This window comes from Borostomias antarcticus (assembly GCF_949987555.1).
Source record: "Borostomias antarcticus genome assembly, chromosome: 2".
In the NCBI taxonomy this organism is placed as follows: Eukaryota; Metazoa; Chordata; class Actinopteri; order Stomiiformes; family Stomiidae; genus Borostomias; species Borostomias antarcticus.
The window spans coordinates 20,741,187-20,757,598 of NC_140235.1; the positions used below are offsets into that span (position 1 = coordinate 20,741,187).

At 47.7% G+C, this 16,412-nt stretch overlaps 1 protein-coding gene across 1 annotated transcript in view; it reads left to right on the forward strand.

Moving 5' to 3' along the window:
* The first annotated feature begins 1,440 nt into the window (after nt 1-1,440).
* slc4a2b (solute carrier family 4 member 2b) overlaps nt 1,441-16,412 on the forward strand; it is a 30,980-nt gene continuing 16,008 nt past the window's right edge. The window contains exons 1-5 of the mRNA XM_084461264.1: nt 1,441-1,554; nt 6,784-6,949; nt 9,011-9,243; nt 10,101-10,219; nt 13,126-13,373. Coding sequence (XP_084317390.1) covers nt 1,531-1,554; nt 6,784-6,949; nt 9,011-9,243; nt 10,101-10,219; nt 13,126-13,373 — 790 coding nt within the window. The 5' untranslated portion in view covers nt 1,441-1,530. The remainder of the gene's footprint in view (nt 1,555-6,783; nt 6,950-9,010; nt 9,244-10,100; nt 10,220-13,125; nt 13,374-16,412) is intronic.

The following is a 16,412-nucleotide window of genomic DNA, read 5'->3' on the forward strand; positions in this document are numbered from 1 at the left end:
GATCATTACCTTGATAATGGCTTCAATCACAGTCTGTGAGAGTTGAGAGAATAATCTCCTGGGTAGCAAATGTCCTTCTCAGGGGGTCCAGGCATGACTATGGATTACTCATTGATGTTGCTCAGAAAAGGACAGCTGGGCTCTTCGCCCTGTTTTCCATTTGGTTGAGGCCCTGTGCACACGTTTTGCTCCCATGTTTTTGCCTCGGGACAGCCCCGGTCACGCAGCGCTGGAGCTGCTGAACCAGCCTATATCCAGGCCCATCCCAGCTTTTTCTCACACTTCAGGAAATGCCTGCTTTATTTCCCTGAGCTCTGCATATTTCTTTTTTTTGCTGTGCTCAGTCGACTGCTTCCTATCCCAAGTTATCTAATCATGTGGCCCAGAGAGACGCCCCCCCCACCCTCCCCCCCGGTGAGGTAGGCCCTGGCTTGACACAAACACCCCAGAGCGAGAGGGGCTCGCCCGGGTCTGGAGTCTGCCACCTGTGAGAGAGTGCGCTGCTAGCTAGGTTATTCTGTTGCTGGAGCTGCAACCGCAGGGTATCTTGTGTGCCACTGAGGTGCAGAGGCACACTACACGTGTCTAAACCCTGCAGAATCGAGTCACGAAAGGAGAGGATAGGAAGTTGTGTACTTTAGTCCAATATAAAATAAAACAGGCTAGCTAGTTATTAGTATGGGCATGACCTGTAACAGTCCTTGCTAAGTGTCTCTCAGAGTAGCCAGTGGCGACCGTGGAGCTGATGAACATGCTGTGACATTTCGTGGCCCTAATGTGACTTTGGCTAATGTGAGCCGTCTAACCTTTTCCTGTCCATGGTGTAGATTGCCTGCAGTAAGTGGGGCCTCAGATTCGGCCTTCCATATCCAAGACAGTCTTGTCTAAACACTGCTTCCTGGAAGCCATGCATAATTGCCATGGTCTCTACATCACCTGTGGCTATCACTATGTAATAAATGGCCTAGTTGCTAACCAATTTTATCTGCATTTTACAAGATGGCTGCACAGTGCATACAACATTTCAGATGCATCAATGCAAAGGCTAGAATAACAGATAAGGTCTGTTTGCTATAAGACTGACTGGGATCTGTCATTGGTCCCTTTCTCTGCTGAATCCCTCCTGAGTTAATGATTATCTCCCATAAGGTTAGGGGTGTGCGTGGTTAGGTGTGTGTGTGTGTGTGTGTGTGTGTGTGGTTAGGTGTATGTGTGTCTGTGTGTGTGTGGGTAGGGGTGTGTGTATGTGTGGGTAGAGGTGTGTGTGTGTGTGTGTGCGTGCGTGTGTGCACGTGCGTGCATGCGCAAAGGAGTTCAGATAATTCTGTTTGGATTTTAGAAGAACTAAGGTTGTGCAACTGAGTGCGCTTCCTGTCGTGAGGCACTGAAGTCAGTCATGTGACTGGGGCAACGGGAAGGGACAGGAGGTACAGGTTCAGATGGTCACCGTGTCGGCCAGCTGGTTTATTTTTACTTCACAAACAAAGGCAAATAACATCGACACAGTTTGATTGAGGAGGCTGGATTTTGATGGAGTTTCTCTACACAATAAAGGTGAGTCTGAGAGTCCGCACAGTTTAAACAGAGAAGCATATTGGACATGGCAGTTCAACATGGTGTATGAATCACACGCACAGACCGGCTGTCGTCTGTGGATGCCCTTTAGTACGAGTTTGATCTACTGTTTCCTGAAAATATAGCCTGTCTGGGGAAAATTGGCTTAAATTACCTGATTTGTTCAGCATTTTATGTGTTTGGTCACATACATACATCTACAGTATTCATTACCTGGCAGCCAGACGATGACTAAAATAATTAATTACCCAAACCTAACCCCAACCCTCCCTTCCCCCACCCTCACCTTCCTCCTCCAGTAATGTAATGTTGTCTAAGCTATGACTCAACCTCACACGTCAACGCACACCGGCCTCCTCCCCTATTGCAATGTTGTCTAATGTTGTCTATGAATGTGTGAGGTTACACATCCTTGGGTAGTAGTATCACTGGCTAGCTAATCACCCACGTAGCTAGCCCTAAGTAGCATCCCAGGTATTTAGAGCAGTCCCTGTCTTGTCCTAGTTGGCTGCTGCAGAGCCAGCCTTCTGTTGGCTTCCTCTGACGAGTTCTTGGTAACTCTTTATTGAAAGTGTCGCGCTAATGATGGGCTATAGATGTTTAACTAAAAGAATGTTATTTAAGATCGACAGAGTGGCAGTTGAAAGTTTTTTAGAGCATCTTTAGATCATCGTTCAGAGCCACTCAGAAGTATTGTTAAAGACTCAGGTAAAAACGGGTAACAAGATTTAAATTGGCATTGCCTTCTGGAACAATTTATTTTGAGGGGACGCTAACAGATGGTCTGTAGATGTTCAATGAACTATCGATAAACATTCAACTGAGTATCCACAACGCCAAACTTAACCAGTTGTTGCTTATCAACAGAGTTGCAGTTGATAGTATGTAGTTGTTGAGCGTCGGTATCCTATCAATAGGGCCCCTCAAAATCAAGTATGACCTTTCCTCCCTCGCGCAGCATGATAGCTGTCATTTGTAGGCAGAGCAGCCCCACCAGGCCAGCTTAGTCTCCCCGCAGACATTAGATATCTCTGTCCTGCAGTAGAAATCCAATGACTCGACAGTTACCGTATTACAGTACATGATCTCTGTATAACATCCTCTACTGTCCACCTGCCCCTCTTTGCCCTGCCGCCTCCCAGAGTGCTGACTGTGTGGGATCTGAGCCACCGCAAGCTCGGATCATCTCTCTGTCTCCGTGCAGAGGATCAGCTCAAGTGCTCATTACACACAACTGGAGTGTAACCTCGCCTGCACCGTTAATGGTAAACGGAAGGCTGGTGGCATATTGCCCGGCTAAAAATAAGACTCGGGAGCATCTGAGCTCCATCTATTTTTACAACCTTTTTTTAGGCCCGAACCATCAGTCTTGACTGAAATGTCCGTATTGCTTAGTGCCTCCGCCTTGTTCGGTGTCCTGTTCAGAGTGTTGGTGCAGCAGCAGCATGCTTGGTTTGGTTTCACTTCTCTGCCTCGTTTGTATGTTATTACCCCCCAAAGATAACCGCTGGCTATCGCAAGACCTTGTGATCAGTCATTCTCCAGCCATGGACTTACAGAACTTACTTAGTCAGCATAGAGAAAAGATAGAATGAAACTCTTCCACGTTGTTCATGGGAGCTACAGTATCTGCAATCTATATTTGTTCCCCAGCTAAGGGCATCGAGGGCCTGGTGGAGGTCAGGGTGAGATCGCAGCGTACCCGGCCTACAGTCCACCAGCCGCTGCCACAGTGATAAAGGCGGGCCAGACTGGCCGTTCACATCTCCCCTGCTCATCTCACACCTGAACACCCTGTTCTCCTCGCCCTCCAATGCAATTTGACCACCGCTCTCAAATGACGCTCGTTGGGCCAGAGGTGTCAAGCCCAAAAAAATGTGAAGCCTGCGTTAATTCTATCAATTGCTGCGAAGCCGCGTGTCACTGTCCTCTCAGAAAATGTTTGGCTGAAAGGCACGAATTGGGTCCTTTGGTGAGAATTGGAGTGGAGCGACGTTATTTGAAGTCATTACCTCAAGAAGGCTGAAATCAATGCCTGTTTAGAAGAAGAAGAAATCTTTATTCATCACACAGCACACTCTAACACATATGCAAATAGGCGACACATAGGAACACACACATGCATTTAGGGTCGCTGATGAAATGTTCTCTGCGCTTAACCCATCCCGTCGTCCTTCCCCCAAGGGCAGCTGGGAGCAGGCAGTAGGCAGCGTGCATGGGACGCGCCACAGGGACCAACCAAGTGCTCCTGTCCGTCTTCATCAGGGACGGACAGCTTTAGTGATCTGTTCTTCTGCATGTTTTTTCGTATTGCGTTGTTTGGGAGGAAACTCAAACAACACGGCAAGAACATGCAAACTCCACACAGAAAGACCCAGCAGCTTCTCTTGCTGTGAGGTGACAGTACTAGGTACTGCCACTGTGCGTGGGCCATTTTGGGGTTCAGCGTCTTTCTCAAGAACACTTTGGTACTGCCGGGAGCTGGGATCGAACCAGGGATCTTGCGATCCCCAGCCGGCAGCTCTACCTCCTGAGCTACGCGCCTCACCAAGCCATTTTTAAGGCCATTTTTAAGGTCACGTTCAGACATTGCAGTGCAATATTTAAACACCAACAGTTTGTAGGTTAAGTGTCCTTCTCTTGAGGTTAGGGCTGTATGTTTCCAAATTAGATTTTTAAATCTCTAAACATGGAGGGCATTCAAGCACCTTGATCAATATTTACAGGTGGCAAATGTAACAGTGGGAGATGAATGAGACTTTTGTTGGAGGCAGTTCAAACACCGCTTGCCCTTTCAGGTGCGTTTGTCCTCAAACGAGAGTGAATCAAATAGTCTTGTTTATTCTACCTTGCTGCCACAATGGGCAGATAGATATGGTGCCAGGCTATGAGATGAGATAGGGCTGTGATTAGGGCATGACGCGGCTGTGGTGGACGAGGGGAGAGGGCTTAGTCTTGCCTGTCCTTCTTTATAGAGGTGGGGAGGTTTACTGTGCCAGTGTTGCTATTGACGAGGGCATTGCAGCTTGCCACCAGAAACACTACGCAAACTACCGCCACCTCACCTACTGTATCTGATTATATACTATGAGTCAGGTAAGTACCTCGCTCTCTGGTCGAAGAGGAGGAAAGCGTGTTGTTTTTGTCTTACGCTTGGTTGTGCATGGGAGTGTAGTTGATTTTTCTACCTTTTTAAGCTACTTCATCGGATTCACCTTTGGTCGTCTGTGTTGTAGTACCATGGCCCCACCATTCCGGGTTTGTTATTGCACATGCTTTTGGTTGTGGGGAAATTCTTTCACCTCTTTGAGAATCCATCGCACATCTTTTCCACCTCTTGAGATTTACTGTGAAGTGATCTGATATGCCCAGTGAAAATAAACGCTCCTAGCTCCTCCTGGCGTCCCAGTGGATCATGTTTTTGACGTTTAGCGGGCTGGTATCCTGCAGCTGAGTATTGGAGCGGATGAGATGCGCTGCGTTTGTGGTGCATAATGACTCTATGGATAGTCTATGGATAGTCTATGGATAGTCTATCTTGAAGCCACAGTTATTTTCGTAATCTACTGTGGGAGAATCACAGCCACCAGTTCTCATTCAAACATTGACTTAGTACAATGGTTTAGGGGTATTTTTAGAGTTTAGCATTGCAGCTTTTAAAGCCAAACAACTGTCATAAATCATAAAAGCACACAGTCACAAGAGAGAAAGGGTCACAAAAGCTACTTTCCAATTTTCTAACTTTGATGATCAAGTTGTCTTTGAGTTGTTTAACTTCACATGTTTCGTTCAGGGCTCGTTCAGGTTAGGGTGGGGCCCCTCTCCCTTGGTCCTGGGGAGCCTGGTATGGACCTGTCAGAAACAGTTGATTGATCAAGGTTTGAGAGGAATTTCACCTTGGGTCAATATTGAATGTGTGCAGCTCTTCTGAGGGAAGGGGGGACAGAGGGACGAGTAGAGATCCCTCAGAAAGGCTCTGCTCTTGGCTCTGACACCCATGTGTGGTATGGGTACATTAGGAGGTCAGACCATAAGCCCCCATGTTTATGCTACACATGGGTCGCTAGTGCTGGGAACATAAACAGTTTGGTGCTTTAAAATTGCCTTTCTCTTTTGATTACATATTTTCTTAGATTTACACGCCATAGGGCCATAGTTGATGCTTGAGAAGGATCAACAATGACCAAGCAAGTTCAAAGATGACTGATGACTTGTTTTCCTGGTGATATCTGTAAGAAAATTGACCAGTACAGTAGTCTTAAGTGTTTTTAAGCATTTCACCCTACTTGTATCTGGCTGTACATATGACAAAAAGATCTGTGAATTCAATAACGCTGTGGTGTTCAAAATTGTACAGTAGTTGGGTGGTTTGAACAGAAGCTTTTGGTGGGAGCAGCCTAATTGCATTTCATCCGCCAAACGTACTTTCCCTGGCCTCCCCTGACGCAGTGGCAAATTTAATCTACAGCTGACGTGTGCGACGGCCTGAGAAGCATTTGAAGGGGGTCAAAACAAGGCGCGGCGCCATTTCTCGAAGTCTCCCGTCACAGGAGGTGATCGCCACGGGGGAACTGTGGGACCAGCGTGGCGTATCCACGGCAACGCCCGCGTGGCCTCCCGAGGTGGGACACGGGGAGAGCGTCACGCTGTGTGCGGGAGTGAGTTGGCCTGCTACGCCCCTGCGGCCCCATCCTTATCATAACACGCCATCACAAGCCCCGGGGCAGCGAAAACAGATAGTTTACCTCCGCTCCGTAGCTGTAGCGGCACGGGTCTCCACCAGAACGCCTCGGGCAGTAGAGTGCAGCAGAGTGCAGAGATTGATCAAAGTGCTGAGTCACTGCTTTTCAATGTGATTCTGATGAATGAGGGGTCCAGGGAGCATCTCTCTGCATTGTCTTCTCTGGCTTTACCCTCATGACTAGAACTCCCTCTAGTGGTGGTTAGGTGAGTCTTGCGCTGTAGATTTGGCTCATGGGCAAACTTGACTGCAGTGCAGAGTGCAGTTTTCTGTTCCCTGCTATACCACTAACCATATCCAGCTAGCGTGAATAATGTTGCTAACGCCATTGTTTATACCATAAACCTCACATTAATTCAGGGCCACATGCAGACGATCTTAAATACAGGTTCTACTGACCGGCATGGCCGCCGCGTCCCTCCCCAGGCCTGACTGAAACGGTTCTCCTGTCCTGTGTGTGTCTGTAGCCGGAGCCCCCTGCGGCATCCCTGAGGGGGCCCCAGCGGGCAGTGGAGGAGGATGATGGAGACCTGAACAAGGCCCTGGGGGTCCAGCGCTTCGAGCAGATCCTCAACCCCGCCCCCCGGCTCCCCGACGAGACCCACCGCTCCTACAGCGAGGAGGACTTTGAGTGTGAGTGGAAACCGACTCACCTGACACACTCCCATCTCTCACTCATTCACTTACTCACCTCACTTATTCATCTAGCGGACTCACTCGCTAATTTACAGTGAGGACGAATTTGAGTGTGAGGAGGAGCCGGCTGGATTAGTCAGACAAACAGTCAACCAGCCACTCACTCATCACTCACTCACTAATTCATTCATTCATTCATTCATTTCTCTCTCTCTGATCACTCACTCATCAATGTCGCTCTCTCAGATCACTCACTCATTCACTCATCACAATAAGGACTTTTCAGTGTTAGCAGGAGCTACCCTCCACTAATGCATTCACTTATGCCCCTCACTCATTCATCTCTTTTTCTCCTTTATTGCTCGTTCACTCACTCATCTCAGTCACTTAGTCACTTACTGGTTCACTCACTCAATCCCACTAATTTATGGCTCTGTAACAACGGTAAAGCGGTAATAGCTGGCTTAAGGTCTCAATCACATGACTCGGGGACAACAAATTGATCCAAAAGCCACAATGCAAAAAATAAAAAGGTTTGGTACATAGGGAGGCAGTTAAACAATCCGACAGAGACGACAAGGCCGAGGTCCAGGAACAGAATAGAGGTCAATAATACAGGTAAAGCTAAACACTAGGAAAATTGCTAGAACGCTAGACACAGGAGTACCAAGATGAACTGGCACAGACAGAGGGCAACACATGGGCCCAATCCCAATCTCCCCCCTACAGCCTAAGCCTTGAACCCTCACAGACTTAACTGACGTCACCTGGTATGTGGTTGAGTGCTAGAGGCTGCAAGAGCACAAAATGGTATTAATAGGAATGGGACAGCATGTTGCAACATCAGGTTAGGTTGACGATCCCAAAACATGTTCCTTACTATTGTGGGTTTGGGACTTTTTATTTTACGTTTAGAATTTTTCATGTATGTGTAAATTAATGTTGGGGTTGAGTCAAATCCCCTTTAGTTTACATTAATACCAGCTACCACAACCCTTTTACCCTTAAAACATTTCTGTTCAACTTGTTGAAATCATTTAATTTTGTGGCCAATAAATAAATAACTACATTACAGCCTGTGATTCTTGTTTGTGGTGGATCCAAAAGTATTTTGCTGCTCAAAATTTACATTTCAAAATCTCTTTTGCACCCACAAATCCCCCTTCCAGCAAACTCTTTCATTATTCATACTGGGAATCTCAATTCAAAGAACACTGCACTGAGATAGATGAGAAGCAACTCATGTTTAATGTAGTAACTGTTATAGTATTAGATATAACTGAGATAGCATTTGATTTAAGGACGCAGAATAGAAATATATGTAATTTACAACCATACATATTTTGAAACAAATCAAATTATTACAAATCCCTAGGGTTGATAACCATACGTAAAAGTATTCAAACCAAAATAATTATAAGGCTACATGCTTTTCCACCAACTCCCCAAAGATACCAATAAACAAGTTCATCTGAAAATATGAAAACTTATTTTGTTTTTTAACGTAAATATTAGGGTTGGTTGCTCCTTCCATGCTTGTTTGTTTACCGTTCTGGTAACCCCATGTTTCACATCACAACGCAATGAACTGTGGGTAATTCCCTCTGTCTTCAGAAATGTAGACTTGCATAAAGTGGGCATAAAGGGCAAATGTCTGCAAGAGAGCCCTCATGCACTTGATGGTTTGACAGTGGGAACGCCCTATAAGCCCTCACAAACTTAGCAGGAACGTGCCTCAAAGTCTGTGAGTGTAGACATTGGGATTGGACCATAGGAGGAAGGGATGGATAGGGGGCAGCTGAAACCAGTCAGGACGGGGTTAATAATCACAGGGCAGGAAGTGGAGTATCTGAAGCGAGGAGAGAGGGGAGTATTTCAAAATGAAGCAAGAATGAAAATAAAAGGACATGAAACAATGAGAACATTGGTTGCTACTGGCAAGCTGGGCGGGGCATCACAGATTCATGATCAGTAAGATCTCTCAACCCCCGTGGTATAATAACACCGCAGTCATTAACACAGCTGTCTGTGAACCCCCCCCCTCTGTGACGTCTCCAGACCACCGCCACTCGTCCCACCACATCCACCATCCGCTGGCCAAGCTGCCCTCGGAGGGCCGGAGGAAGAAGAGCAGCAAGAAGAGGAAAAAGGACAAGGAGCGCAAGGGCGGGGCCGGCACCATCGAGGAGGGCGGCGAGGATGAGGAGGACGAGGAGGAGGAGGCAGCAGCAGCAGAGGCTCACGCCGAGGCCTCGGAGACCGAGGGAGAGACCGTCAAAGGAGGCGTGCAGGTAGGTAACCGGGAGGGTTGTTGTGTCCGGATGCGCTCGTCTGCTTTGTCTTGATGATGCATTGTTCTGTTGTGCATGGAGATCAAATGAGCCAAGTTAATCCATTTTTTCAAAAGGAGATTTTTGTCATTGCTTGCCGTCTTTAACCAATCTATTATGTATGTACTGTATGCACATGCAAATGAGCTATAATATACTCATCATGAACCTGAACCTACAATGTTGTTCCGCCATCACAGAAAGCACCTTGATGTATAACATTACCATATTTTCCCTCTATGAATATTTCAGTAAGGCCTCAATCATTTATTTACTGGGTTTGGGGTTACCTTATTATGACCTGCAAGCATGTGACCCATGTGTGATTGGGTTGACTCAGCAGTTTTCTTTTCTCTTTCTCTCTCTTTAAAAAAAAAAAAAAAATCTCAATGTCTATTTCCAGACTCACATTGTACTGTATGTCATTTCCATATCACAGTATACCATTGTCCCCATCTTAATCCCCATGCTTCTCAACTGCCGTGGGATGTTTTTACTTAGGGCCCACCTCTGTACAGCACTTTAGTTGATTGCTGTCATTTTAAATGTGCTTTATAAATAAAGTTTGCCTTGCCTTGCCTTCCTGCAACTGATACGGATCACCTTATGAAGTGCAACTATCCACATTGTCTTTATAACCCTATATAAATCTACATTTCTCAACCCATATAGGCTAGGTTACGTTTACCAAGTCTTAATCTCTCATTTATTTCAATACAGGTTAAAGTTGCATAGACCTGAAGTCTTTACTCTTAGTAACTGGGCGGTTGCTTCATCATGAATTCACACTAGGGCGTGTCCTTCCTCTTCCTCCGTAGTTCTTTGTGTCTTCCGAGGACCCCCGCTTGGAGAGAGACAGCCCCCATCCAGCCCGGCGGCTGGACATCGTCCCCCAGTCTGCCGTGGCCACGGACGCAGAGGACGCCAGCTCCACCGAGTGAGTCTACACCACACCACACCACACAACAGCTACTATCTCTATAAACACTAGAGTGAGTCTACACCACACCACAGCTACTATCTCTATAAACACTAGAGTGAGTCTACACCACACCACAGCTACTATCTCTGTAAACACTAGAGTGAGTCTACACAACACCACAGCTACTATCTCTATAAACACTAGAGTGAGTCTACACCACACCACAGCTACCATCTCTCTATAAACACTACGTATGACAGAGAGAGTCTACACCACACCACACTACAGATACCATCTCTATAAACTCTATGTATGACAGAGTGAGTCTACACCACACCACACTACAGATACCATCTCTATAAACTCTATGTATGACAGAGTGAGTCTACACCACACCCCACTACAGCTACCATCTCTCTATAAACACTACGTGTGACAGAATGAGTCTACACCACACCACAGCTACTGTCTCTATAAACACTAGAGTGAATCTACACCACACCACACCTACTATCTCTCTATAAACACTACTTATGACAGTGAGTCTACACCACAGCACACCACAGCTACCATCTCTCTATAAACACTACGTATGACAGAGTGAGTCTTTTTGTGCACCAAGGTTAGCAAATGTCCGGTTGTCACTCCCTCCCTCCCTCCCTTCCTCCGTCGTGTTTTTTGACCTGCAGTTCTATGTTGCTACCACAAGAGGCAGTGGTCCCAGAACATCAAAACAAAAACAGTATGACACCGCACATTTTCCAGATCGTCGGTGGTCTAGGTATGACTACTGCTCAGCGGGCTACACTGTCTCGCTACGATCGGCTTGTTGGTGCTTGGAATATTGTGTGCAATATGGCTGAATATTTATCAGATTTTGAGGATATAGAAGAGAATGTGAGCCGCGAGTGTAGCCTACAGACGGAGAATAGCCAGTCTGCGCGCTGTGCGCATGCGTGCTGGAGCAAGTGGGGAAGCTTTATTTCATTTCTAAAGACGTTTCTAAAGATCATATTACAGAGGCATGTGAAAACCACAACAATCCCTCGCTCTATGGAAGCACAACTAGCAATTCATAAAAATAGATTGATGAAAACAACCGTTTCGCGGCAGAAAATACATTTTTTAGAAACTGCATTCTCGGTGCCCCATCCGCCGCCATTACATGGATATACTTGGCTCGCGCTGGATTTTTAATTTCTTCTACAGGCCTCCGAATTACACCAAAGTTATCTCGGCGAGTCAAACGTCTTATAATATGCCGTAAATAAGGTCCAGGTGGTCGAAAAGAGACTTCTCCTTTAATGTGCAGGCTCTCTAAGGGTCAGTAAGCAGAATTTAAACAGCTTGCTCATCTTTTAGGCTATAGGCTCAGTTCAAAGCTTAAACTACTCAGGCTGAAAAGTTTTTAAATGTATTAAAGTTCTTAGCTTCTTTAAGTAATGCAGTTCCAATTCTGCCAGTTTCACATTTCAGCTAAGCTATAGAAAAAATTGCTGTATTTTTCTTAAAATATTAATATAAAATAGAAATGGCCCTAAAATCCAATAAAATGAGCTGTGTCTTATTGGCCAATGTAGGCCAATGTCTGGTAATCCTGGTAGTGATTTGGAGTGACTGGGTCACTATGCTGAGCAAAACTCTTCTAGTCTAAATGTAGCTAAACAAACACTGTTGTTTACATTTTATACATCCGGTGGATATCCATTCCCCCCTTAATGATACAGACTACTACCACCTGGTGGTGTGAAGTTATCTCATCTCACACAAGCGCAGATCGGAGGTTCCACTTGGCTACTGGCACAAACGGGAAACCTGTGTACCACTACTTCCCCTACAGTATGTGACGGATTAGCATTGAAAGCATTGGAACTGATGTGTCCAGGTGACAAGACCTATCTTAATTTATCAGACATTATCTAATGTCATTTCAATTCACAGCTATTTCAGTGGCATGACTAGCTTCTGTCCTACCAGTCCTGAACAGAAACAAGCCAGCCACACACATCAGCCAGGCTGGACCTGGCCTTGTTAGATGATCCCTCTCTTATAGGATTATTTTGACACTATTCGTGGGGGGGTATTGTTACTGTTGTATTCATTTAGGTGTTATAATTGACCTTTGAGAAGCAGGAAACTCTGTTTCCAATGTCAGCTAGCTATCCTGCAGCCTAATTATTTTGTTGCGCCTGCTGTTATTGTCCCTGCTACAGAGGTGTTCTCAGGGCATCACTGTGAAGCGGTTCTGATTGGCTCAGAGAGGTGAGGGTGTCCTGTTCTCATTGGCTGGCTGGGTACAGAGTGTACGTTACCATGCCCCAGGCATCTAGCCATCCTGCAGCGGGCCTGATATAATAGACTTGAATCATCCTCTCAGCAATGGAGCCATATTTCACCTGTCTCCATAGAGAGGCCTTCAGCCCAGACCCTACCCATCACACCTCTCCCTCCCCACCTACAACATTCAGTCTCCCAGTACAACTAGAGCAGTATCTTGCCTTGGGTAGACCCTCGTGGACATCTGTTTCTTCCCTCTGCCTTTCCCTCATCCTGCTTGCTCTCTGTGGGCCTGTGCGAGACGTTGTTCTTCTTCAAACTATCATACTTTAGAACCGGCGGGTCAAAGAATTGGATTACCTTTGGAATACAGTCTTCTGAGAGGGTTTTGGTGTTTAGTTCTGTGAGTTTTTTTGTTTATTTGGCTTCTGAAGGAACTGTCAGGACTTAGGAATACTTAGCGTCAGCCAACCATAGAGTAATGATAACATTGTAGTGATTTTCCTTGACGGTTCCTATCTTCCGCAAAAGGAGCAGTCGGACAGAACAGTTGAAATCCCGTCGGGTCGGGCTCCCTCGTTCAGCTGCCATCCCGCGTTTCTGAAGCGCTGACCCGATCTCCACTGCCGTCTCTCCCTCCGCAGAAAGGTCCAGCCGGGCTCGTCCAGCGACCGGAGCGACTCCGCCAGCCCCGCCAGCCCTGCCCCCCCCCAGTCCCCCGTGTCCGCCGAGGCCCACCCCCTGGCCCGAGTCTCCAGCCGCGGCTACGACCTCCAGGAGCGCCGGCGCACGGGCAACATGACGGGCGCCGAGCAGGCCAAGTACCAGCGCATCCCCACCGACGAGAGCGAGGCCCAGACGCTGGCCTCCGCCGACCTGGACGGCATCAAGAGTGAGTGGGGGTGTGGTTTATGGGGCTGAGAACCATACACAGAAGCGTGTGTTCAGTTCAAACACTAGCAGGAGCACATGAGGCTCGCACCTAATATGAATGAGGCTTAAAGCTGCAATATGTAAGATATTTCTCCGATATTAAACATTTAAATATCCCTGTATTGCTGTTGAGGGGGCTCAGCAATTGAGCTTCTCTGTGAAAACCATGTCTTTGTAGGCCGCTGTTTGTCTCTGCCACAGCGATTCTAAAATCCAGTGTGGCAGGAAATGCACCTGAGCTTTAGAAGCTTGTAGCAGAGGACGCCTCCTCCCTTAGAGGCACAGCCGGACCTGGTTCAAAGCGTGCGCGTGTGCTGGGATTCAGTCAGTAACACAGAGCGTTCTTCTACGGTCTTATTTGGGAATATGGGGGGCGTACCCAAACCCACAAACCGTAACTGCGAAGCAGACTGAATCTACCCCCGGCATATTTTTCCTTGCTAAAGTTACACATTGTAGCTTTAAAGTTTGGTTTATTTTTTTTGTCTGTAAACATGGCTACAGACAGAATGCCATAACTGTATAGGAAGGAATTGTGCTGGAAGTGTCGGCCAACACGCCTACAGGAGAAGGGTTATCTGGTCCATTTGAGTGAAGTTTGATTTAAGCTTTGTGTCGATTATGTTTTGCCCCGAAAGTGTCGTGACCCTCTTGGGTCCATTGCTCCCGGCTGTTATTGTTCTGAGGGAGATTGAGAGTCTGGCACCCTGAACTCTGGAACTCTACAAGTCTAAACTCTCTCTGACCTCAGAGTTAGGTAATCGTGCCAGATGAACTTTTAAACATGTCTTGTTAAATTTAACATGATCAAGTCCTTGATATCTCCCTCACTCCCCGTGTGTGTGTGTACGTGCGTGCGTGCGTGCGTGTGCACCTGCCCGCCTGTGTGCATACTGTCCACCCGCGTGTGTGTGTGTGTGTGTGTAAGTGTGCGTGTGTGTGTATTTTGATTTCGGCCCCTTTGATATTTTACATTATGACCTCCCCTGCTGAGCTCATGATTAGACTGGTGGAACTGTCTTGGAGCTCTGGCTCCAGTGAAGGTCGGAATGCTCTGGGGGGTGCACCATCATGGGGTGCTTTAATGAGGGGGACCATCAAGACTCACACACACACACACACACACACACATTACAGTACAGCATGCCCAGACACACACCCCAGACCGGACCCCCTTACCGCCCTGTGACGTCACTGGCCCCCTCATCTCAGCGGGGTGAGGGGGGGTTGCTAGAGGCTGACCCCTCAGAAGAGAGCAGCAGCTCATCAGGGAAGGTGTCAGATGGGGCCGCCTAATTAGATTTACCCCCTTCTTCCCTGCTGTCAGCTGGATGCGGGCCAGAGTCCAGCCAGTGGCTAATTGAGAGACCGGGTTCTGGTACCCATTAGTCCCAGCAGGGCGGAACTCTGGGAAGAGCTACCAGTACTGTAAGTAGTCCTGCAGATTTAGAGATATAGGTTTGTGTGTGTCCAGATCAATCACAGGCGCTTACGACACCTAAGGCCTGGGTCTTTGTAAAGGTCCCCTGACAGCATCATAACATTGTAAATCTTTTACCGGCTTCCAGACGTGCTCCTAAATCCGTCTGGGGAACACATCCCCAGCATCTGGCCGGTGCTCAACAATAGGAATTATTGGATCACTGTCCCTACCCTTTTGTCCGACCCTTTGTGGCTCGCACCCCAGCTGGCTAATTCGCTCGGACGTTTCCAGCCCAACAGGGGTGGGCAGCGGTCCACGAATGTCAACTTTTTCCGTTTCCTCTGGCCTTCACTGTGAATGCCCGAGGAGGACTCCGACGGTGGAGGTCAGGGTGCCTCAGGACCATGCCAGGTCCAGCACTAACGCCCACGTCACACACTCCTCTCCCTCAAGAAGCCACGCCGCCCCTCCCACACCTGGGAGCTTCCAGGGCAGAGTAGATTAGCAGCTTCGAACCAACACGTTCTGGAAGAGAGGATTTAGCCACTGGGAAAGAGGGATTAAGCTACAGATGTTCTTCTGTTCTTTCTGAGGAAATGAGAGAGAGTGGCTATGGAGGGGGTCACTGTGGTAGACGTGTCTGGTCTTTAGGTGATGTGTGAATATTGACGACGGAGCTCAGTGGCCACAGTGCCTCTTATCTAGGAGACGAGACCACTGGCGGAGGTAGGGCCTCGTGACCCCTCTACGGGACGCCGGGTGAGTTTCTCTCTCAGCTTCTCCAGAGTTGTGCTAGTCTTCAGTTAAAGAGTCACTCTGCATTTACATTTTAGTCATTTAGCAGACGGTAACAATGACTGATGGGAAATCACTTTTCAAGTGGCCTGGCCCAGCCTCAAACCAGTGGTGTTTAGGTCACTGGGCCGGACGCTGTAACCACTGGTCTACCTACCGCTAGGTGTCTAGGTGAACCAGTGGGTAGTTAAACTTTGGTTCTCACTGTTATCTTCACTAAGACAATGGAGGGTCGTAGAGATGAAACATGTCCGTTTGGCTGATTGGCTCTCTAGCCATTGTGTGTGGTCAGACTCCGGTTCCCCTGGTCTTTCATGGGTGCCTCAGCATTGGCCTTCCCGCCTTACCGTCTTTGGTTCCTACCCTGGCCGGTCAGGAGGATCCCTACCCGGAGAGAGTGTGTGTGTGACCTCCCTAGCCTCCCTGTCCCTGTCTTCTCTGTCCTTGGTGTGTGGCCAGCATGGTAACCCTACCCTCCAGCCTCTGCCGCAGGGCCAGAGAAACAAAGGCCTTGCCCCAGCCCTCCCGGCTCTGAGATCAGATCCGAGGGTTGACGTCCGTCCCCCCCGCCCTCCCCCCACTAGGCAGACGGGAGGGTGAGGGCTGCCTGAGGGCCGTTTTTAATATTTTATTGAAATACCGTACATGTACTGTACTGTATATCGGGCTTATTGTTTTGTTCAGTTTCCTGCCGCAGCTACTTTATTCAAACCAATATGAAGCACTGATGGCTGCTCCGCGTTCTATCAATATTGTTTTGATTCTGACACCTAATTTCAT